The 20,369-nt window shown below is 52.1% G+C and overlaps 11 protein-coding genes across 11 annotated transcripts; 3 read left to right on the forward strand and 8 right to left on the reverse strand.

Moving 5' to 3' along the window:
- Positions 1-37: 37 nt before the first annotated feature.
- Positions 38-560, forward strand: MYCFIDRAFT_176000 (uncharacterized protein; the record flags this gene model as incomplete). The annotated part of the gene is made up of 6 exons (XM_007929627.1): positions 38-42; positions 78-143; positions 169-218; positions 246-267; positions 292-448; positions 483-560. The coding sequence occupies 6 exons, from the start codon at positions 38-40 to the stop codon at positions 558-560; spliced, it is 378 nt and encodes a 125-aa protein (XP_007927818.1).
- Positions 561-746: 186 nt separating this feature from the next.
- MYCFIDRAFT_88396 (uncharacterized protein) lies at positions 747-1,639 on the reverse strand (the record flags this gene model as incomplete). The annotated part of the gene is made up of 4 exons (XM_007929628.1): positions 747-807; positions 862-947; positions 1,005-1,094; positions 1,160-1,639. 4 exons carry the CDS (start codon positions 1,637-1,639, stop codon positions 786-788), a joined length of 678 nt encoding a protein of 225 aa, XP_007927819.1. The 3' UTR covers positions 747-785.
- A 545-nt stretch (positions 1,640-2,184) lies between these two features.
- Positions 2,185-2,577, reverse strand: MYCFIDRAFT_197570 (uncharacterized protein; the record flags this gene model as incomplete). The annotated part of the gene is made up of 1 exon (XM_007929629.1): positions 2,185-2,577. One exon carries the CDS (start codon positions 2,575-2,577, stop codon positions 2,185-2,187), a length of 393 nt encoding a protein of 130 aa, XP_007927820.1.
- A 1,266-nt stretch (positions 2,578-3,843) lies between these two features.
- MYCFIDRAFT_124702 (uncharacterized protein) lies at positions 3,844-4,200 on the reverse strand (the record flags this gene model as incomplete). Its single annotated transcript, XM_007929630.1, has 1 exon — positions 3,844-4,200. A coding segment is annotated over one exon (357 nt), but the record flags the coding sequence as incomplete, so codon positions are not given.
- Positions 4,201-4,587: 387 nt separating this feature from the next.
- MYCFIDRAFT_59554 (uncharacterized protein) lies at positions 4,588-5,900 on the reverse strand (the record flags this gene model as incomplete). The annotated part of the gene is made up of 2 exons (XM_007928899.1): positions 5,324-5,900; positions 4,588-5,103 (listed from the first exon to the last, which is right to left on the reverse strand). The coding sequence occupies exons 1-2, from the start codon at positions 5,855-5,857 to the stop codon at positions 4,588-4,590; spliced, it is 1,050 nt and encodes a 349-aa protein (XP_007927090.1). The 5' UTR covers positions 5,858-5,900.
- A 339-nt stretch (positions 5,901-6,239) lies between these two features.
- MYCFIDRAFT_82365 (uncharacterized protein) lies at positions 6,240-7,892 on the forward strand (the record flags this gene model as incomplete). The annotated part of the gene is made up of 1 exon (XM_007929559.1): positions 6,240-7,892. One exon carries the CDS (start codon positions 6,240-6,242, stop codon positions 7,890-7,892), a length of 1,653 nt encoding a protein of 550 aa, XP_007927750.1.
- A 33-nt stretch (positions 7,893-7,925) lies between these two features.
- On the reverse strand, positions 7,926-13,019 carry MYCFIDRAFT_208123 (uncharacterized protein; the record flags this gene model as incomplete). The annotated part of the gene is made up of 18 exons (XM_007929631.1): positions 12,958-13,019; positions 11,162-12,745; positions 10,837-11,112; positions 10,672-10,810; positions 10,536-10,613; positions 10,312-10,457; positions 9,159-10,262; positions 9,031-9,099; positions 8,923-8,967; positions 8,759-8,892; positions 8,477-8,733; positions 8,433-8,440; positions 8,367-8,400; positions 8,248-8,341; positions 8,140-8,209; positions 8,096-8,107; positions 8,039-8,053; positions 7,926-7,997 (listed from the first exon to the last, which is right to left on the reverse strand). The coding sequence occupies exons 3-18, from the start codon at positions 10,954-10,956 to the stop codon at positions 7,926-7,928; spliced, it is 2,397 nt and encodes a 798-aa protein (XP_007927822.1). The 5' UTR covers positions 10,957-11,112; positions 11,162-12,745; positions 12,958-13,019.
- On the reverse strand, positions 10,768-13,019 carry MYCFIDRAFT_59556 (uncharacterized protein). Its single transcript, XM_007928900.1, has 3 exons — positions 12,958-13,019; positions 11,162-12,745; positions 10,768-11,112 (listed from the first exon to the last, which is right to left on the reverse strand). Exon 2 carries the CDS (start codon positions 12,719-12,721, stop codon positions 11,414-11,416), a length of 1,308 nt encoding a protein of 435 aa, XP_007927091.1. The 5' UTR covers positions 12,722-12,745; positions 12,958-13,019; the 3' UTR covers positions 10,768-11,112; positions 11,162-11,413.
- Positions 13,020-13,769: 750 nt separating this feature from the next.
- MYCFIDRAFT_138516 (uncharacterized protein) lies at positions 13,770-15,800 on the forward strand (the record flags this gene model as incomplete). The annotated part of the gene is made up of 2 exons (XM_007929632.1): positions 13,770-14,242; positions 14,291-15,800. The coding sequence occupies 2 exons, from the start codon at positions 13,770-13,772 to the stop codon at positions 15,798-15,800; spliced, it is 1,983 nt and encodes a 660-aa protein (XP_007927823.1).
- A 327-nt stretch (positions 15,801-16,127) lies between these two features.
- MYCFIDRAFT_119914 (uncharacterized protein) lies at positions 16,128-17,135 on the reverse strand (the record flags this gene model as incomplete). Its single annotated transcript, XM_007929633.1, has 2 exons — positions 16,128-16,641; positions 16,693-17,135. Coding segments are annotated over 2 exons (957 nt in total), but the record flags the coding sequence as incomplete, so codon positions are not given.
- Positions 17,136-17,437: 302 nt separating this feature from the next.
- On the reverse strand, positions 17,438-20,213 carry MYCFIDRAFT_211627 (uncharacterized protein). The gene has a single exon (XM_007929634.1). The coding sequence runs from the start codon at positions 19,682-19,684 to the stop codon at positions 17,654-17,656; it is 2,031 nt and encodes a 676-aa protein (XP_007927825.1). The 5' UTR covers positions 19,685-20,213; the 3' UTR covers positions 17,438-17,653.
- Between the last annotated feature and the right edge of the window lie 156 nt (positions 20,214-20,369).

Raw genomic sequence — 20,369 nt, forward strand, 5'->3', positions numbered from 1 at the left:
AATGGTCCCAGGCTATACCCTACCCCATTGTTGTTTGATGTAGTCTTTTTCGGCTTCAGTGTAAGCTGGGCTTGAAGTGGTGGTGTTGTTGGAGGGCTGATTGTTGGTGGTTGGGTTTTGGGAAGGCATGGTTTGTTTGCTTGGTGGTGGTGGTGGTGGTGGTGGTAGTGGTGGTGGCGTTGATGCGGGATTGGTGGTTTGCGAGGAAGAGAGGTATGGTGGATGTGGGTTTGTTTGTTATATAGACCTGCGGGGAAGGAAGGAGGAGTGGGTTGTTTCAAGTTTGTCGAGCCGAGCCTTCGGTTTGAGTTATTGTGTGACTTCCCGATGCCGCTCGCGAGTTCCTGCATTCTTGTGCGTTTTCTTTCTAGGCAATGACTCGTCGATGGCCAAGAATACTCAAGCATCATTGAATGACAACTGCAGAGTATGGCAGATGATGGATGTCGTGTACTAGGCCATTGGCAATCCGCGCAATTGAGATGCAGTTTCATTATGATCATTCATGCTACGCAACGCTATGTATGCTGAATATTGACGCAGTAAAGATTCTAAACTAGCAGTAATCGACCAGACTGCCGGAGTAGTGTGTAGTGTCAGCCACCTGCTGGAAGTTGGCGACAGACACCTCGTAGTACAAACAAGTGCCTGTGGCGGAATTGAAGTCAAAAGTGATACAAGAAATATCACTTGCGCATCCGTTGCCACAGGCTTCCCCTGATGCGACCGCATTAAGTGTTACTGAAGGACCATAGCTTCCGCTCAGACGGGTGTTGCAGTAATTCTCAATCACGTAGCCAGAGTAGCCTGGATGTCATGAATGTCAGCTATAGATCATTGAGAGAAAGTCGGAACACCCACATCGCTTTTGATTTGCGCAGGTGGCTTGCGGTGCTGCCACTGTAGTCGTAGACGTAGATGTAGTGGTTGTAGTGACGGTAGTGGACCTAGGCTCTTGTCAGCGGAACGTCCCAACTGCTCAACGGCAAACGGAAAGGACTTACGCTGTGCTTGTCGCGGTAATACTCGAAGTCGATGTGGCAGTGACACTGCTCGTCGATGTTGGTGTAGTGGTGACAACTGAGATTGGAGTGCTCTCAACGCAAGTGCATATCGATGCGGCAATTGCTCTGTTATAGGCAGCCAAACTGTTCAATACCTGGCTTGGCGATGCCTGAGCGGCGGCGGCAGCAGCAACTAGAGCTGCAGATGTAGCTTGAACAGCGACTGTTGTAAGAGTGCTAGCTCGAGTTGTTGTAGGGATGGGCGAAGTCACAGCAGCTGGTTCCCGCTTTAGTTTCTTCTTGGATCCGGCGCCAGCTGTAACGGTGACCGTCTGCACAGTCGTAGAAGTGTCTGTGAATGTCGATGTCGTTGTTGATGTAGCGACGGTGGTGCTCAGTGTGGTTGTAGCGACTGTCGTCGTCAAAGTCTGCGCGGACGCTGTCGAGGTGGACGTAGAGGTCGGGATAGGATAGTTCTTCGAACAGTACGATTGGGCCACAGGATAAGGCGACACCCTTGCGGCGACAGTAGCAATAAGCTTATTAAGGCCTACGTATGAACTGCATTTCGGATTGATTGCTGCAGCTTGGTCAAGGAGAGCTGCTGCGGCGAAGAGAAGCTTGTAGCGAACCATGGCGAATGAATGTGTACAGGAACGAATGCGTAGCAAGAGAGAGGTGAACTCAGGGTATGCTTGTCGCCTTGGTGGCGCATCTAGCTGTATATGTAGACATTGTGTCCTGGTCCAGATCATTTCCACCTTCCAGTCGTAGAGGCGTAAAATCCGGTGTAGCTGGAACGTGAGTGAGTTGTGGCTGGCTGAATCGGCCGTTCCGGCTACCAATTCAAACGTCTGCACAGAGGCGACGGGAGGAATGTGGTTTAGCGTGGAGCATTACGGAATTTTGAGTTGAGCTGATCTTCCTTCAGCCAAGGTGCTAGGACCCGCTAGGAGATCTCCTTAGACATTTTCGGCTGGCGTCGATGTGCCACGTGCGGAGTAAACAATCCCAAAAGGTACCGTGCGTGGGTTGAGGGTCTCGACTCTCGATACTCCTTCAGACCACTCAAGAATATCGAAACAACTCCGCATGACTCAAGATGGAAAAGTCGATCTTGCGTTTGGCTTTGTTCTGTTTTGCGACCGAGAGTGGACCCGCGCTTTCGTTTGTGGATGCATTACGACAAACGATTCTCAATCAACCAGACCAGGATTCCAAGAACCATATTCGTACCCGGCAGCCAATACGGAATCTTCATTCTTCGTTGACTGTAGATGCCAGCTCCAGTCAAAAAGGTGTTCAAGCTCAGCGTAAGAAGCGATCCTCGGGTTTTCGGCCAAGCAAGCAAGAACCCAGTCGTGACCATCATCGCGCCAACGACATTTGATAGCCTCACGGGATCTTTGACGGGAATGACCGGATACAGTGCTTGTGCTGTACCTGGCCCTTTGTCGATGACTGCTCGCTTGTAGAGTGATGGGGTCAACTGCGAGGCAATTCGGGCTTGGCCGCCGAGGAAGTGCTCGAAAGAGAGCAGAACCGCTGGAATCTGGAGAGCGTATGCAGACATCTTGAGCTTGTGAAGATCTGTTCGATGGCGACTTTGATAACGATGGAGATCCCGATGAAGCAGAAGGAAGCTAACGTGACGTTTCAAGCTGCAATCAGAGCTCCATACCGCGATGCCATGCCAAGGTTCTGACTCAGCAACTCCTCCTTTCGCGATGCCTCAGCACAATGGCTATACAATGACCACATTGATCATTTCTGCATTCAGGTTCGTTGCATGCTCTGCTCGCTCGAAGATATATACACCGACGATCCGATAGCGGTCTGGGTCCGAATAGTGATTGCGTAAAACAGTTGCCAGTTCTAGCCCAGGTTTACCCTCGCCGTAGCTTTGGGAATCTATGACACAGAACCTCGGACCCACGATCAATTGCCTCGAGTAGTTGTCCTGGTGCTCTGCGGAGCAATAAAAGTTACAATTGAAGTGATCTGTTGTGATTTCGTATAGTGGTATACGAGCGTGGAGTGTGGTGTCGCACTCGACCATGTACTCGCATTGATCTGTCCAAGGGTCCTCCATGACAGCGAGATCATGAGTAAATCGGGAGCTGTAATACGTGTTGCGATTGTGTGACACGCATCCTGCAATCGCATCGCCCACTCTGAGTCTCCAGTCTGGAACCCAGGACGGAAGTGATAGTCGATGCTGTCTATGTTGCACAGCGGCGAGACGAAGAAGCTCCGCAAAACGTTTCGTAGATGCGCTGTGAACAGATGTTGCGAAGGCAGAATAAAAGTCCTCACACGAGAGTGAGTAGTCTGCATGAAAGTTATGAAGCTCTGGGAAGTTGCGGATATGCATCAAGGCGCAAATGCGATCTCGATCGTCTCCGCAGCCCATGCTTTCGAAATAGCGCATTGTTTCGAAGAAGGTCTTTGCATAGCCTCCCTGAATTGACAAAATTGATTGCATCAGACTGAACAGGGCGTCGAGGGGATGACCAAATATCGACCTGAATTGGCTGGACCTGCATCGCTCACTTAAAGCAGCAACGAAGGTATTCCATGGTAGCGCGAACGAGCCACATATTACTTCGACGCTTTGCGCCAGTATCAGTTCCTGTAGAATCCACCGCCGCTGAAAGAATCTTCTGCTATTGAAAGTCCGCAGTAGAGTTTTTTCGTCATGTTGGCGGTCGAAGGCGCTGGCGAGCGAAGCCTTGTCATCTCGCAATGACTTCTCAATGCTGCCGAGTGGCGGTGTATCGGCATCAAAGGCGGCAAGTGATGTCAGTGTGTATGAGCCGTCTCGTATAGTTGAATCTTCGCCCAGCCATGCAAGTACTCTAACCGCCTTCGAATAAATTTCGGCCATCATATGCGCCTGGTGGTTGCGCTCACGAGAGTCGTCCTGATCAATACATATGGCATCGACCCATAGAACTCTTTCTTTGTCCTCTCGCCTTACTCTTCGGAGCCCGTTGCTTAGGTTTCCGGTGATGGGAAGCGGATATCCGAAAAACCATATCACATCATCTGGCAGGGTCTGTCCTTCGAACGGTGGCTGCCACGTATACGATAAGGCCTCATACGGCGGAAGGCGTTTGAATGATCTTACTTCCAGCTCTCCGCGCAAATCGTCGTCCAATTCGGCTGCTGGTGCGAGCCGCAGAATCCGGATCTGTTGCTTCGATGTGAAAGGACATGATGAGTAAAGCGCACCGGCAGACATTCTCGTATCACGACAAGTCAAGCTGATTGTCCAACGAAGAAAGCTGCGAACTCGCGTGGCTCAGCCAGCTTTTTAGGTCAGGTGTGAGAATGCGACATAGCCTTGCATTTCACGCACCCCGCCACTCCCTGTGCGACGCAAATGGCGAATGGTATGGTCTGCCCAGAAAGGCGACTGGAACAAACAATGCTGTGGGAATACACGCTGCTACCTGGGTACTGAGAAACACAAGACAGCAGAACCTGTACACAGCGCCTCAAAGGAGACTCCCCAGCTGGCCGAGCTTCGGAATTGGTATATGCGCCTTCATTTTCATACTCATGCTTCTCCATTCCGCATCTATAGCAGATCTCTCTTGATAAACTGCTCCCTCAGAGTCTTTCCAAGGGCAGCAGGGCTCCTCTCTACAGTCACACCAGCACCCTCCAACGCAGTGATCTTGCTGTTTGCATCACCCTTACCGCCAGCAACAATCGCACCAGCGTGTCCCATTCTTCGTCCAGGCGGCGCAGAGATACCAGCGATGAAGCTGACCACTGGCTTGCCCTGACCGTCCTTTCCTCCTGTGTTGTGCTGCTTCAGGAAATCTGCAGCCTCCTCTTCCGCAGATCCACCGATCTCTCCAATCATGATGATACCGTCGGTGTCCTCGTCTGCGAGAAAGACGCGCAAGCAGTCGATGAAATTTGTGCCGGAGAAGGGGTCACCACCAATACCGATGACCAAAGATTGCCCAAGGCCGGCTTGTGTGGTCTGGTTGACGGCTTCGTAGGTGAGGGTACCAGATCGAGAGACAATACCGATGCGGCCGCGCTTGTGGATGAACCCGGGCATGATACCCATCTTGCATTGTCCCTATCAATCCTCGCATTAGCATGGCTTGCAAGCTCTTCCAACAGCAAAAGGAGTGCTTCCTGAGAAGTTGAAGGATACAGGTGGTCTCAGAGTGTATACGTGTAATCAAGCCCACAGAACGGGTCAGACTCTTCCTATCATGTTTTGTTGTATAAAATTGTCTCATCATGTGAAAAAGCAAATCCGGCAAGTTCCCAAAGAAGAAATATCGCAAACTTACAGGAGCAATGATACCCGGGCAATTTGGTCCCACCAGTCTCGTCTTATCTTGTGTCTTGAGCATATCCGTGATCCGCACCATGTCGTGTTGTGGGATACCCTCAGTAATGCAGACAACCAGCGGGATTTCGGCCTTGATAGCTTCCTCGATACTGCCAGCAGCAAGCGGAGGAGGCACGAAGATCAATGATGCATCGGCGCCCAGTTGTTTTACTGCCTCTTCCACATTCGCAACCACAGGTCTTTCGAGATGTGTACTGCCGGCCTTCTTCGGGTTCGTGCCGCCAACAATGTTCGTGCCATATTCTATGGCCTGGGTTGCGTGAAAAGTCCCCTGCTTGCCAGTAAAGCCCTGCACGCAGACCTTGGTGTCTTTTGTGATGCGCAGATTCAAGCCAGTTTTTGCATATCCCGTAGGCTGGCCTGGAGCATCTTTCGCAGCAATTGTAGCATAGCAAGCCGGGGTTGCGCTCCGGGTCAGTCCCTTCGGTGCGGTCTGGAGCGCACGGGCGATGGGTTGGCGGAGGGATTGCATCGTCACCCTCGTTCCGCTGCAGCTCTGCGCAGCTTGTGATGGGCGGCGGTGGTGGAGTGCGGAGTGGGAATCAACAAGAATGGTAGCAGGAAAGAGCTCTGTAGCTCTGCAAGTGTCTCGGGAAAGAGACCCCGGCCCGAATTGTTCCGACTTCACAACCTTGAAGCCGACGCCAGCCTCAATTTGATGATGGAATTGATGACTTGGTCCATAAAAGTTCTCCCGCGACAACGACCAAGGCACACCACGACACAGCAGCAGGTCTGCCTACCTGACCACCGACAGCATGGCGACCATGACGGAGGTCTATACCGAGTCAATCAAGAAGAAGAAATTGACTGTCGCCGAGAAGGCCAAACTCGCGCCCGAAAACGAACGATATATGCGAGCATGTGCGGACATCGCCAACGCACTCGTCGAAGATCACGAGAAGTCGCAGCAGCCTGGAGCGCAGCGGAAAGATATCAATTTGAATAGCCTGAGAGGACAAATTGCCAAGAAGCACTTTCTGTCAAGGCAGCCGCCGCTCACAGACATCATTGCTGCAGTGCCGGAGCAATACAAGAAGTACATTTTGCCAAAGTTGATCGCAAAGCCGATTCGGAGTGCAAGTGGTATAGCGGTTGTGGCTGTAATGTGCAAGCCGCATAGATGTCCGCATATTGCATATACTGGAAATATCTGCGTGTACTGTCCAGGTGGACCGGATTCGGACTTCGAGTACAGCACGCAGAGTTATACTGGATATGAGCCCACGTCGATGCGGGCAATAAGGGCCAGATATGATCCTTTCGAGCAAGCGAGAGGGCGTGTGGACCAGATCAGGAATCTCGGCCACAGCGTAGACAAGGTGGAGTATATCATCATGGGAGGCACGTTCATGTCTCTTTCACCAAAGTACCGCGAGGAGTTCATCTCGCAACTGCACAATGCGCTGTCTGGATATGCGACGTTGAATGTGGATGAAGCTGTCATGGCGGGCGAGCAGAGTACGACAAAATGCGTTGGCATCACCATCGAGACCAGACCTGACTACTGCCTGCCACCTCATCTTACAGACATGCTGCGATATGGCTGTACTCGTCTGGAAGTTGGTGTGCAAAGCTTATACGAAGATGTGGCTCGCGACACCAATCGAGGCCACACGGTGAAGGCAGTCTGCGAAACGTTCTGCCAGTCCAAGGATGCTGGCTTCAAGGTCGTCTCGCACATGATGCCCGATCTGCCCAATGTAGGTCTCGAACGCGATCTCTTTCAGTTTCAAGAATACTTCTCAAATCCTGCATTCCGCACGGATGGTCTCAAGATCTATCCTACTCTCGTCATTCGAGGAACTGGACTCTACGAACTGTGGCGCACAGGACGATACAAGAATTACACTCCAAATGTGCTAATCGATATCGTCGCACGGATACTCGCGCTCATTCCTCCATGGACAAGAATATACCGCGTACAGCGAGACATTCCGATGCCGCTTGTCACATCTGGTGTTGAGAATGGTAATCTTCGAGAACTGGCACTGGCGCGGATGAAGGATTTCGGAACCACTTGTCGGGATGTGCGAACGAGAGAGGTCGGTATCAACGAAGTCAAGCACAAGATACGACCGAATCAAGTCGAGCTCGTGCGACGTGATTATGTCGCAAATGGTGGGTGGGAGACATTCCTCGCATATGAGGACCCGAAGCAAGACATTCTCATTGCACTGCTGCGACTGCGAAAGTGTAGCGAGAAGTACACCTATCGAGAAGAGCTAGTCGGCCAGCCATCAAGTCTGGTCCGCGAGCTGCACGTCTATGGTTCAGCTGTACCTATCCATGAGCGAGTCAAGGGCAAGAGCCAGCATCAAGGCTATGGGACCCTGCTCATGCAGGAAGCCGAGCGCATCGCTCGAGATGAACACGGCAGTAAGAAGATCGCTATCATCTCTGGTGTTGGTGTCAGAGGCTACTACCGACGACTTGGTTACTGGCTCGACGGTCCCTACATGAGCAAGTGGCTTGAGGATGATGCCGAGAGCAGTGATGATGATTGAAGTGAATGACCGGACATAACCCCAACCCATCTCTCACCATTTGCAGAACGAATGGCTCCACAATACGATTAAAGCTTTCGGAGCCCGCGTGAAGGGAATAGAAAGCTATTCATCGAATGCAGTAGCACTTTATGCTTCAAAATCACGCTACACAGGTACTGCTGAGACCAAGTCGCCATCGCTTGCTGCTACAACGCTATCACAGCTTCATCGGTCTGCAAAGAACTCGAGCTGCCTCTTATTGGACACCGAGCAGAGTAGCGCAGAGCATCAAATCAAGCGGCTCGCAAGCGAATGCTGTTCCATGGGTGACAGCACTCGATTCCGAAGTCAGCATAGAAGTTCTCGCGAAGACTGCGACCGACTGGGTATTGAGACGGATTGCGGTTTGGGAGATCTTTGGAGAGCGCATTCAGGCTGAGAGAATCGTTTCGCGGACCAGTAGAACCCTATGCGCCTTCAGTAAGGTATGACTCTCAGCTACGGAGTTCGGTGAGGAAGAGGAGATCTTGGCACGCCAGCATGCCCTTCTTCTATCACTGAAGCGTCTCATTTTGTCACACATTCTTTGCGACCCGTGCAACTTCCACCTTTCACGATCATTCCTGCAGTCTCAACATGCTTTGCGATGAATATCAGCCATTCGACTCTGAGATTTCCATACATCAGACTGTGCAATGAGCTGCTACCGAAAATAGCCCTGTCCCGCCTTGACGAGATGGCATTCAAGCTCCCGCTGAAGCCGCCTGCTGGCTGTATGACTGCTAAGCCTCGATGCATGATAGCCGTCAAGGCATACGTGTACTCCTCGCCTCTCGTCGATACCTCTCTCTGATGTGCTCTAGCATCAAGCCTTCGCATGCAACCTACCACCCTCGATGCTGATGGGGTGGAAATGGAACGATTCGAGAGAGGGGGAAGCGTCAGTTCCGATCAAGAAAGGTCCTGCTCGAAACAGACTGAAAGGTACATCTACAGCCCGGATCCTCTTGTAGAGAGACTACAGGAAAACTTTCTCGATTGCGCAAACAGGAGTGTTGATATTTATGTGGGAGTGAACATCCCAGGTACAGCTCTGGACGCGCAAGAGCAAGATGGTAACCTACGGCTTGTAATATCCGAGCATATTTTTCGTTACGATTTCATCATGACCTATTCCCTCCTGCTCAGAAGGAATCCATACTTCCAAGACCAGCTGGCATATCCACTCATAGAACAACAATCCATCCATCCATCCATCCATTCCTCTCCCTTCTCCTACAGCACCACCACCTCCTCCTCTTTCTCCTCCTCTTTCTCCTCCCCCTCCTTCAACTGACTCTCCCACGTGCCCACCAGTCTCAATCCCTTCGTATACTTCCCCAACTCCTCCAACGCCTTCCCCACATCCCCTTCCCGATCCGCACCTCCTTCAAATTCAAACTCCACAAAAAACACATACCTCCACATTTCCTCCTCCCCATTCTTCCCTCCCCCAACAGGCCTCGAATTACAACTCGTCAAATTCAACCCAAAGCCCTTAAACACCGCCAAAGCGTCCGCGAAACTCCCATACCGCTTGTGATCGACTGTGAATAACACCAGAGATTTATAACATGAAGGAGGAGCAGCAGCGCCAGCAGAAGACAAATGTCCCGCTTGCTGCTGCTGCAGTTGCTGCCGCTGCCGCTCGAGGGCATGTTTATTCCTCAACACGAAAAACCTCGTAGAATTGCCCTCAACATCCTCAATCCCCTTCGCCAGAAAAGCCAAAGCGTTGAATTTCGCCGCGATGGCGCTGGAGATGGCCGCGGAAGTACGACTCACGTCTTGCGCGACGATTTCCGCGGCTTTGGAGGTTGACGAGACGTCTTGACGTTCGATGCCTTTGAGGTAAGTGTTGAGGAAATTCTTACATTGTCCCCAAGCCTGGGGATGAGAATATAATTTTTGGACATGTGAGAGATCGTGGGTGGGTTTGGTTCGAGATTTTCCTGGGGAGGGGAAGGAAGGGGTGGGGGTGACGGTTCCGGAGGTGGAAGGGGTGGAGGTTATGCTGCGGCGCCAGGGTTGTTTCCATTTTTCTTCGGGGGAGGAGGAGGAGAGGGGGTTTCCGCTGTCGGTTTGATTGGGGTCTTGAGATGGGGGAATGTGGCCGAGGAGACAGTGTTTTACGGAGACGTAGACTTCGCCTGTGATGTGGATGTCGGGATGTTTACCGTCGCGGTCGGCGAAGAGGTCGAGGGTGAAAATTACGGAGCCATTGGAGGAGTTCTCGAATGGGACCACGCCTGCTGATGCCGAGCCGTTTTGGACTGAGGTGAAGACGTCTTCGATGCTTGTCTGGGGTTGGAGAGAATACTGTTCTTCTGGAAATGCCGAAAGTGCTGCCTGGCCAAGAATCAGAATGCAGTCCAGTGTTTGTGATCGATACTCTTACTGAATGCGTGTATGAGGCTTTTGGGCCCAGGAAAGCGATGACTGGTTTTTCGGCCATTGCGGTGGATTGCCAGAGCTGGGGCTTGTCTTCAATCTGGTCTCCAAAAATTTCCAAGTCAAAGCCTTCGCAGTGGCCAGGTGCTGTCGCTGCAGCAAAGGTGTGATTTGGTTCAGCGATTATTTAGCATCCATTGTGAGCTATAGATTCGAGCCAAAGGTTTCGACGTTGCTGGATGACTTTCGCGTGCACATGCACGAACGTTGCAGATGACTCAGTAGGCCATGCTGTCTGACCTTCTCGTGCTCAAGCAGGGACAAATGCTGAGTGATTTGGAAAGCAGTATATTGTACGCAGTCGAACGGGTGAAGTCGGCTGCTGCCGTTTTGAGATGCATGGAAATTTTAGGTCGCAGGTCCCGTGCCAAGACTGCGAAATGGAAGTTGGGCGCGAGGCATTCATTGAAAGAGTGTATTGAGTTCGACGAGCTATATTCCGCAGTCTGATGCATCCCTTATCCTCCTCCACTATGTCGACCAAAGCATTTCTCTTAACGAGTGTCTCTTGCTCAATTGAAATCACTGAAGCAGCGCAACCAATCATACATGTAGTTCCAGAATCATGTTGTTGTGACGTATATTCCATCATCACACTTTATGCCTTTGCTTACTTGGCATCAGCATGCTGTGCGTCCTTGCAAAAGGCCGTCATGGCCTGTGTCGGATGGCCGCACACGAGCATGTCGATGTTCGTCGTCGACGCGGCATGTCAAATTGTGATGCCCGCTCTCAGTGGCGAAGAGACCTGTTTTGCGATTAGCGTCAGAACATTTTAGAAATAGTTCACAACTCACATTTGGTCGGTGGCTAGTGTTCTTCGCTGCTGAAGCACTCTGCTTGGCGATGACCTTTTGAGCAAACGAAGCGGGCTTCTTGCTCACAATCTTCGGCTCCTTCGCCTTTTCTTCCGCTTCTGCTCCGTTGGCTGCTGGAGCAGTAGCAGGTGCAGCCTGCGCTAAGGGCTGCATGGGAGGCACCGTGTTGGTCTTCAACGGCGTCATTTCATCACCGCGTAGCGCCTCGCCATGTGCGAGAGTTTCCAAGGGTCAATCGTCGTAGAACTCATCTTCGTCATCATCTGCGTTGAGTTGCTCAAAGTTGAGCTTGTAGCGGAGAATGGCGCCAATACCACCGAATCCGCGTACGAACTGGTTGCCTTCTGAGGAGCGGTCAGAGACGAATTCCAAAGTAGCACCAAAGTCGCGGTACTTTTCGGCAAGCCATTCCAAGAATGCCTGCGAATCGACCACGTCCATTTCCTGGCCAGTATCCTTGTCCATGAAAATGGAGCGATCTTTCTCCTGCTCCTTGGTAGTGTGAAGGATAACTTCGCCGCCTTCGCTGTTCTTGAGAATCCAACGAGTCATTTCCAAGTTCTCGTAGACGATCAAAGTCTCGCAAGCTCCGGCCTCGAGTGCCTTCAAAGTATCTTCAATACCGTAGCAGACCTTTCCGCTGTCCTGGCTGATCTCATCGAAGTACTTGTTGATCAGCTTCTTCTCCTGAATGAACTTGACGTTGGACAGAGTCTCGGAAGAAAGCTCAATGGCCTGGTTGAAGCCGTTCTCACCACCGTAGGATACATCAACAACCTTGATGACCTTGGCTTGAAGACGCTGGTCGAACAAATCAGACTGATTCAGATCGTTCTTGAAGTCAGCCGATCCAGCAAGGATGAGACCTGCCACGTTGACCTTATCGGCAGTGATGAAGTTCTGCACGGCCAACTCGGCAACCTTTCGGACGTAGTTGTGACGCTTCTCTTCTCGCAGACGTGCGAAACGCAAGGCAGATTGACCACCACGACCGTGCTTCTTGGGCAGATCTACGCTGAACTTTTGAATGACATCTCTGGTGTTTCCGGAGAGTGTACCGAAGAGGGCTCCGTTACCGTCCATGATGATAAATCCGAACTTCTGGTCGGACTCCAAGAGCTCACTAAGCGCCTCGGTGTGGAACTTGTTGTCACAGAGATATAAGGAGGTGTTGATCGGCTTGAATGGTTCGAAGTCGATATTTATCTTTCGCTCTTTTCCTTCGCTGGTGATGATTTCACCACAGTAGACCACCAGGCCGTTCGGAGGGACTTTCGAGTACAGCTTGAGACGCTGCTGTGTGGAGGTAATGGCGGAAAGGACGGAAAGACGGTTGACTCGGGATTTGATGTTGGAGGCAGTTCCGAACTCTTCAGCCAACATCTTCGCGGCTCGCGAAACCTGATCTTTCGGTGGAATGATCAAGCTGATCATGCTGGTGCCGTTTCCTCGCGCCTGCTCCAATCTTTTGATGAGCTTCTTCACCTTCCATATCTCGATGTTCTTCTCCGCATCGTTCGCTTCGTTTTGGGAGGACATGATGGCGGCGGAGCGATTCGCTCACTGTTGGTATTGTGTCAGTCAGAATGGGGAGAAGCAGAAGTGCGGTCGGCGTGAAGGATGGGGTGGGACAAAGGCAGTCGGCAGTGCGCTGCGAGCAAGCGAGGCGAAAGCTGCAGGACACCTGACGTGTGCGAAGCTCAACAAATGACTGTGCGAGGCTAGCAGTGGGAGTCACGAGTGGCCAGTGTGGTGTTGTGCTGATGCTAACTCACCTCGTCTGCCGATGGAGTAGCAAAATGGGCTGCGCCTGCGCCTGACCGACTTTCGACTGCGGAGAGTGGCAGGTGGTGACAGGTGTGTCGTTCGGTTGGTGCGGCCCACGAAAAATCCAGTGACGCTTTCGACACGCCGCCCGCCCCCCGCCCGCCTAACCTGCCCTGCCCTGCCCTGCCCTGCCCTGCCCTGCCACCAAACACCTCCCGCACCGAGCAAGGCTGTTCGGCGCCGACGTCGTCTCCACTACGAGACAGAGTCCATTTGCACTGTGAAGTCCGCAGACTCTCACAAGCCTTCATGTGCCACACGGACCCATTCACTTGCAACGCCATATCGTGGCTGTTGCGCAAGACGGCAGGCTTCAAAACTTTATTTCTCTCCCAGACATTCAATGATTCAATTTCGCCGACCATCCCCGTCATCACCTGCTCCTCACGCGCACGCGCACGCGCACGCTCTGCTTTCCGCACGCTATGCTCCGTATGATAATCGTCCAGGCGCTGCTCTATCTACCAGGTAGCGACTAGCTCCAACAGATAAGGTACCTCTCTCCGACCACACCTCTGCTATTCATTTTGCTATTAATTTGCACGCCTCCATCCTGGATCCACTTCTCCATTACCTTATTCCATATGTGGTGCAACCTATCTCGCCTGTAGCAAATCTCTTCATCTTGCACTGAACAGCCATAAACCTGGCTGTAAGCTTCGACCGGAGCGGAGAGAGCTTCAACAGCTCCCACAACCTTGCTCACCGACACCGACACAGCAGATCGAAGAGTTGGGAGAAGTGAGCAAGGAAAGCAACAATGCCCTCGCAAAGAGGCCAATTGCCATCCAACTGGACGGCATATGAGCGTGGCAGAGGAGATTCGCCAGATTCCACGAACCGCATAGCTTTCGATGCGAGGACTGAAGAGCATCATGAATCGTCCGATGCCGAACACCTCCACGCGCCATCGGCCTATGAGACTGGCACACATCAAGTGCGCCGGAGAAGATCTAGTATGGGAATGGCGATCGACGCCATCAGAGACGCGGGTGGTGTAAACAGCTTGGGAAACTTCGCTGCTTCATGGCAAAGAGCCGTTGGCTTTCACGAGGTCACGCCTGTACGACCAAGCTTCAGATACGCGGAGGACGACACGATTGAAGGAGGTGATGACGCGCTAGACCCGACACCGAAACAGCACAGATCACTGCTGAGACAACAACTGGAAGCACAGGACAGAGTGGACCAGGCCATTGATGATGAGCACGAAGAGATGATACCTCCTCGATTGTCGCGTGTTACAACCCGCGAACGACAATCCCACACCACGGCAGCCAGCGAAGATCAGCCTTTGCTGCAGAAAATCACCTCCCGAACACCTGCTGATGATAGCATATTCTTGATCGAGCCCTCATTAGCGAGTCCATTTGGTGGAAGCTATGGCAGTACCTGGGGATCGTTGTCGTCCAGAGTCAATGAATCGAGTATGCGACATGCAGGGCGTCTGTTTCGACAACAGCAGATCCGTGGTGGGCAAGCCATATCAGACAAGGAACGTGAACCGCTGATGGTGAAGCGCGTGGAGGAAGATGATGGCACCATCGTCAACGTGGTCGTCGGTCAGTCCACCTTGCCACAGACCATCTTCAATTCCGTCAATGTTCTGATTGGAGTCGGTCTCCTCGCCTTACCTCTGGCGATGAAATACGCAGGTTGGATTCCAGGCCTGATCTTCTTTTTCTTTGCCGGAATCTCAACCTGCTACACAGCCAAGCTCCTCGCCAAATGTGCCGATGTCGACAACAGCCTCATCACGTTCGCCGATCTCGCATACGTCTCCTTCGGGCCATGGGCACGAGTGGGAACCTCCATCATCTTCGTCCTCGAACTGGTCGCAGCATGCGTAGCGCTCATTGTCCTCTTCTCCGACTCCCTCGACGCCTTAACCGAACAATCTCTAGGCATAACGGAATGGAAGATAATCTGCGGCATAATCCTCATTCCCCTCTCCTTCGTCCCCCTCCGCTACCTATCCTTCACCTCCATCCTCGGAATTCTCTGCTGCTTCGGCATCGTCCTCGCAGTCCTCATCGACGGCCTAATAAAACCCCACGCGCCCGGCTCTCTCCGCGAACCAGCAAAAACCTACCTCTTCCCCGAAAACTGGATGACACTCCCCATCTCTTTCGGAATCCTCATGTCTCCCTGGGGCGGCCACAGCGTATTCCCCAACATCTACCGCGACATGCGACACCCATACAAATACCGTCGTGGCGTCAACATCACCTACATCTTCACCTTCACCCTCGATCTCCTCATGGCAGTCATCGGCCTCCTCATGTTCGGCGACGGAGTAAAAGACGAAGTCACCCGAAACATCCTGATGGAAAACGGCTACCCAGCTTTCCTCTCCGTCTTTATTGTCATCTGCATCGCAATCATCCCCCTCACCAAAGTCCCCCTCAACGCGCGCCCCATAATCTCCACCCTCGACCTCTTCCTCGGCCTCGACGCACGAGCAATGGGATCTGGCGGCGAACCAACCCACGGCTGTTCGGGTCTCACACGCGGAATCGCAAAAATTTCAGTCCGAGTTTTCTGCATTATCGCTTTCGTCCTGCTGGCGATTTTAGTCCCGGAATTCGATACGATTATGAGTTTGCTGGGCGCGGTGGCTTGTTTTACAATTTGTTTGATTTTGCCTTGTGCGTTTCATTTGAAGCTTTTTGGGAAGGAGTTGTCGTATAGGCAGAAAGTGGTGGATTGGGGGCTTATTGGGGTGAGTTCGGGGCTGGCCTTGGTTAGTACGGGGTTTAATTTTGTGCCGAAGGAGAAGTTGGGGATATGAGAAATTAAATCTTCGGTGGGTGGTGGTTGGATTGTTTGGTGAGCTTGGTGGGAGGGAGGTGGATTGTAGACGATGTTGAGACTTTGTTGATTGCTATACAGCCTGGTGTTCTGTTCGTTGCTGGTGGAGTGGGCCTTCAATGGCGAAGTGCTGTTCATCCTCACCCAAAGTGCTGTGCATATATGCATTCATTCATCCACCCCTCACAACCTTCATTGATCTTCCTACTACCCATTTCAGCTCCTCATAACCTTCATTCCTCTTCGTCCTTCCCATTTCCCACCTCCTCAAACCACATCCCTACACCACCTATCCCCTCCCCTCTTCAGTCCTAACCCTCCCCCTAACCGCAACCCCACCTTGCTCATCCTCCGCCCAAACCTCCCACTTCTTCTCCCCAATTTCCTTCCCACAAAACCTAACTTCCTCCCCACAATACAACGCCGCAAGATTCCTATACTCAATACTCTGCATTACTTGATTGCCCCCCTCTTTCGCCAAATGTCGGGATAACAACGTTATCAGAAACGTCAAAGATAAAGGCCCCTGAACCAGAAGTTTTGGGTGTCCTTCGATGTTTTTTGTATACGAAGGGTCGAGATGGATGGCGTGGGAGTTGAAGGTTAGAGCGCTGAAGCGGAAGAGGAGGGAGGGGGTTGGGATGAGGGTGTGTGTGAAATCTGGGGAGGAGGAGTATTCAGATTTCAAAACCTTCCCTCCCTCTCCTTCTTTTGTCCTCGTATTCGTCTTCTTGTTTCGCATAAAAACAATCACCCTCCTCTCCAAAATCTTGCACGGTCCAAATTCCTCCTCCCCATCCCTCCACAACCTCTGTCGGACCCTATGTTCCAAAGCCTTTTTCTTCCGCTCATCCACATCCGCATCCCCCAACCCGAGAATTTCCTCAGGACTAGCCCTCGCGATCCTCCTCTCGATTTCCACAAAAACCTTCTGCTTCCCCTCTTCTTCTTCTTTCCCTTTCATCTTAACATCTCTCACAAACTCCCCACAAACTCCCACCCCACCATCCAATCTCAACGGTTTCGCATTATCGTATAAAACTTTCCCACCAGCCCACATCCTCTTGACAAAAGGTTCTCCAGGGAAATGATCAGGATTCGTGCCATCGGGTAACATTTCTGAAGAACGTTTCGTGGGTTCGAAGTATAAGAGGTGATGAGCGGGTGGGAGGTCCCAAGGTTTTTGGGGATGAGGTAGGGTTAGAGGTGGAGGATTCGAGTCGTGTGGGAGGAAGTCGGCGAGGGTGGTTTGGAGGCGGTAGGAGGGGTCGGGAGTGAGGGTTGAGAAGATGGGGGAGATGAGACGGGTTTTGAGGTGGGAGAAGTCTGGAGTGGAGGAGGAGGTATGGCGGCGGTGGGATTGGGGTTGTTTGAGGGGTTGGTGGAGTAGGAGGGAAGGTCGGAGAGGGCGTCGTATTGCGGTTGCCATCATTGAGGAGGGAGGAGGAAGAGGAAGAGTGAGAGATGGTATGGCTATTCTGCGCTCACGTTTTGGAGCTTTCTTGAACACGAGAGAGCTCCACCTCGGAAGCTCATGCTGAGTCATGCATGCACCCCAGAAAGCGACATCCCGTGCGGCTCGGGATGGTCCTAGAGAAGTTTAGCACTAGCCTCATTCTGCTGCTGAAAATTGAAATACTGCGAGAAATGTACATGTAGCCACAAGAATGCTCGGCCGTCACTATGTACTGTAACCACAAATTCTACAAAACACTGAAGACACATAATCGATCATCAATCACACCGTACGTACAGTCAACAAACAGAAAGAAAAAAGAAAGCCATTCCATCCCCAAACGCAATCATTACCCTCCTCCTCCTTCGCTTCGGCCGTCATATGAACCTCAACCTCTTAGCAAGCGTAACACAACAAATAGCAAGCGTAAGCACAACCCCGATAATCCCAAACCACCATCCATATCCAGGCACACCCTGACCAGGAACATGAACATTCATGCCAAAAAGACCAGCGATCAAATTCATAGGAACCAGAATCGTAGCCAGAACCGTAATCTTGCCCAACAACTCGTTGGCACGCGAACCTTGCTCGGTATGTTGAAGCGTGATTTGTGTCAAGTGGTTGGTATGGCTCCGACTGAGCATTTTTTCAAAGTGACCGAGATTGGACATCATGGTGACGATGTGATCTTGGACGTCAGAAAGGTAGAGAGCGACGTCGCCGCGGGGAGCGACTGCGTAGGCTTCATTGCATTTTTTGGCAAAGCTCTTGATGACATCCGCTTTGCCGCCGAGGAGTCGGGTCAGGGCCATGATGCGCTTGCGACAGTCGCCGATGCCTTGAAGCATTGCGCGGGAGTCTTCGAAGCGGGCGGTGAAAACGGAGTCTTCAATCGTGTCGGTTTCTGTCTCAAGCTCGCGCAGTACAGGAGCGAAGGAGTCAACGATCTCGTCAATCAAGGCGTAGCAGACCCAGTCGGATGAGAGGTTGACGTAGTCACGAAGTCGACCGATACGCTTGCGGACATTTGTGGCGTGAGTGTTTGGGCAGAAAGAGAAAGTAAGCAGTCCCTCTCTGAAGACGACAGCATAGACGTTGATTGGCTCGAGGTAGTCATCGCTGGTCTTGTCCAATGCGTAGAAGCTGCGGAAGCACAGGAAGTAGTACGTTCTGAACAGCTCAACCTTCTCACGCGTTTCTTGTGTAGTGATATCCTCGCGAGTCAAGGGATGGACACGGAAGGCGCTGCAGATGGTGGAGATTTCCTCCTCGGATGGGTTGAGCATGTCAAGCCACCAGACACCGCCTTCAGGACCAAGCTCGAAAAGGTCGCGGAAAGTCTCGCCAGGCATCAAGAGACCACCAAGCTCAGGTGCATGAATGGTCTCATCAATCTCAGATGAGAAGAAGGTCCATCGGTTGAGTGGCTGCTCGATCGTGCCCTCGGTCTGACGAAGGACTTCATCAGAGTCAGGATCAGTCTGCTTCTCATTCCCGTCGGTCTGAGCGACATTTGCATCCCTTTCAGCATCCACAAAATAGTCATCTGGCTGGCCTCCTGATGTCAAATAGCCGTCGCGAGAAGGAAAGATGCGCTTCTTGGGCACAGTCTCCTTGGTAAACTTTGGCATGAAAGGATGTGCGACGGGAGTCTTGGTGTGCGTTTGCGATACAAACTCCTCCAGATCCTCGAAGTCAATTGTGTATGTGTTCGGTGGCTCTTCGGGAGGAAAGCAAACGTCCTCTGCGGCCGAGCTTCGTCGAGATGCAACATCAGAGCGCATGCGACCAGCATCATCTTCGCCGAATGTTGGTCGCCTCTTCGACTTGACGGAGACAGTGCGATGGAGCGAAGCCTGCGCGGATGGCGCTCTGCTGTTGACTGTGCCAGATCTACCACGTCTTGGGCCCGGCGCAAATGCGTCTACAGAATTTGGTGGCGAAGTCGAGTGGTCCGACGAGGCATTGGATCGGATGGAGTCATTGTCGCCTCGATTGTGTGCTGGTCGTCGAAATGTGGTACGTCTCGCAGCGATCGGACTAACCGAGCCTCGTCGCTCTGCAGTGCCTCTTCGCTCGCGATGCCAATCCTCGTCCGGAGATCGCAACTTTCCTGCTGAGCGGCGAGAGTTGCTGCTCTTGATACTTCTTTCGTCATCTTCGATCGCCTGCTCAAAGTCTCGTGCGATAGAGCCCTGGACCTCAACGCCAGTCGGCAGAGTCAGTCTAGGCACTGGTGGTCTCTGCTCTCCATCCACAATGCTAGCCAGAGTACCTCGGCGTCCCTGGTTGAGGTAGCCATCGTTTGCAGGAGGCAGACTTTCTGGTTGAAATCGGTGGTCGTCCAAGTCCGGCTCGGGCGTGCTGTATCGCGTCTGCGACACCTCAGAACGCGGAGTGTGCATTGTGACGGTGTTTGTGGTACAAGTTCTCTTTGTTTTTGTGATATTGTTTCAACGCTGTTGAGTGACTTGGCGCAAGGTACGATGTTCCCTGGTCTGGAAAAGAGTCCTCCTACTCCGGTATATCCCTAAACGCTCGCAACCCGATCTCGGATCCTGCTATTTAGCCCATCGGTTCTAGTTTTGTTCGCTGTATGATCTATGACTGCGTTTGTCGCAATCTGGTGGGGTGCTCGGTCGGCGCAGTTATGGAGGTTGCTTGACGTCTCCCCCGTACACGAACCAAACTGGTCCGAGCAGAGGTCGGATGTGAGAGAAGGCTAGATCTTTAGGCCCCGCCAACTTGGTGGTGTTGTATGTATGGTAGCCGCTATCGCGAGCGTCGTTTGTGCGGTGCGGAGTGGAAAATGCCTCAGCAAGATCAGCCAGTTTCGGCGTCGGGTTGTTTTGACAGAGGTCGGTTAGTCAATGACTGCGCAGCATTGAGTCCAAAGATATTCCAAGAGACTGGTGGTGTCGATTGGTTGAGTGTTCTGCAGAGAAACGAGCGGTGTCGTTGGGGAAGAAAGAAAGAGTTAAAGTCTCCGCTTCAAGGATGAAAAAGCTTGATCGATTCACGACGTGCGATGTGCCCGCTTCACTCACGATGCCGTCGCATGCCGATGCAAGACATCCCAGCGATAATGAC

This window comes from Pseudocercospora fijiensis, assembly GCF_000340215.1.
Source record: "Pseudocercospora fijiensis CIRAD86 unplaced genomic scaffold MYCFIscaffold_5, whole genome shotgun sequence".
Lineage (NCBI taxonomy): Eukaryota > Fungi > Ascomycota > Dothideomycetes > Mycosphaerellales > Mycosphaerellaceae > Pseudocercospora > Pseudocercospora fijiensis.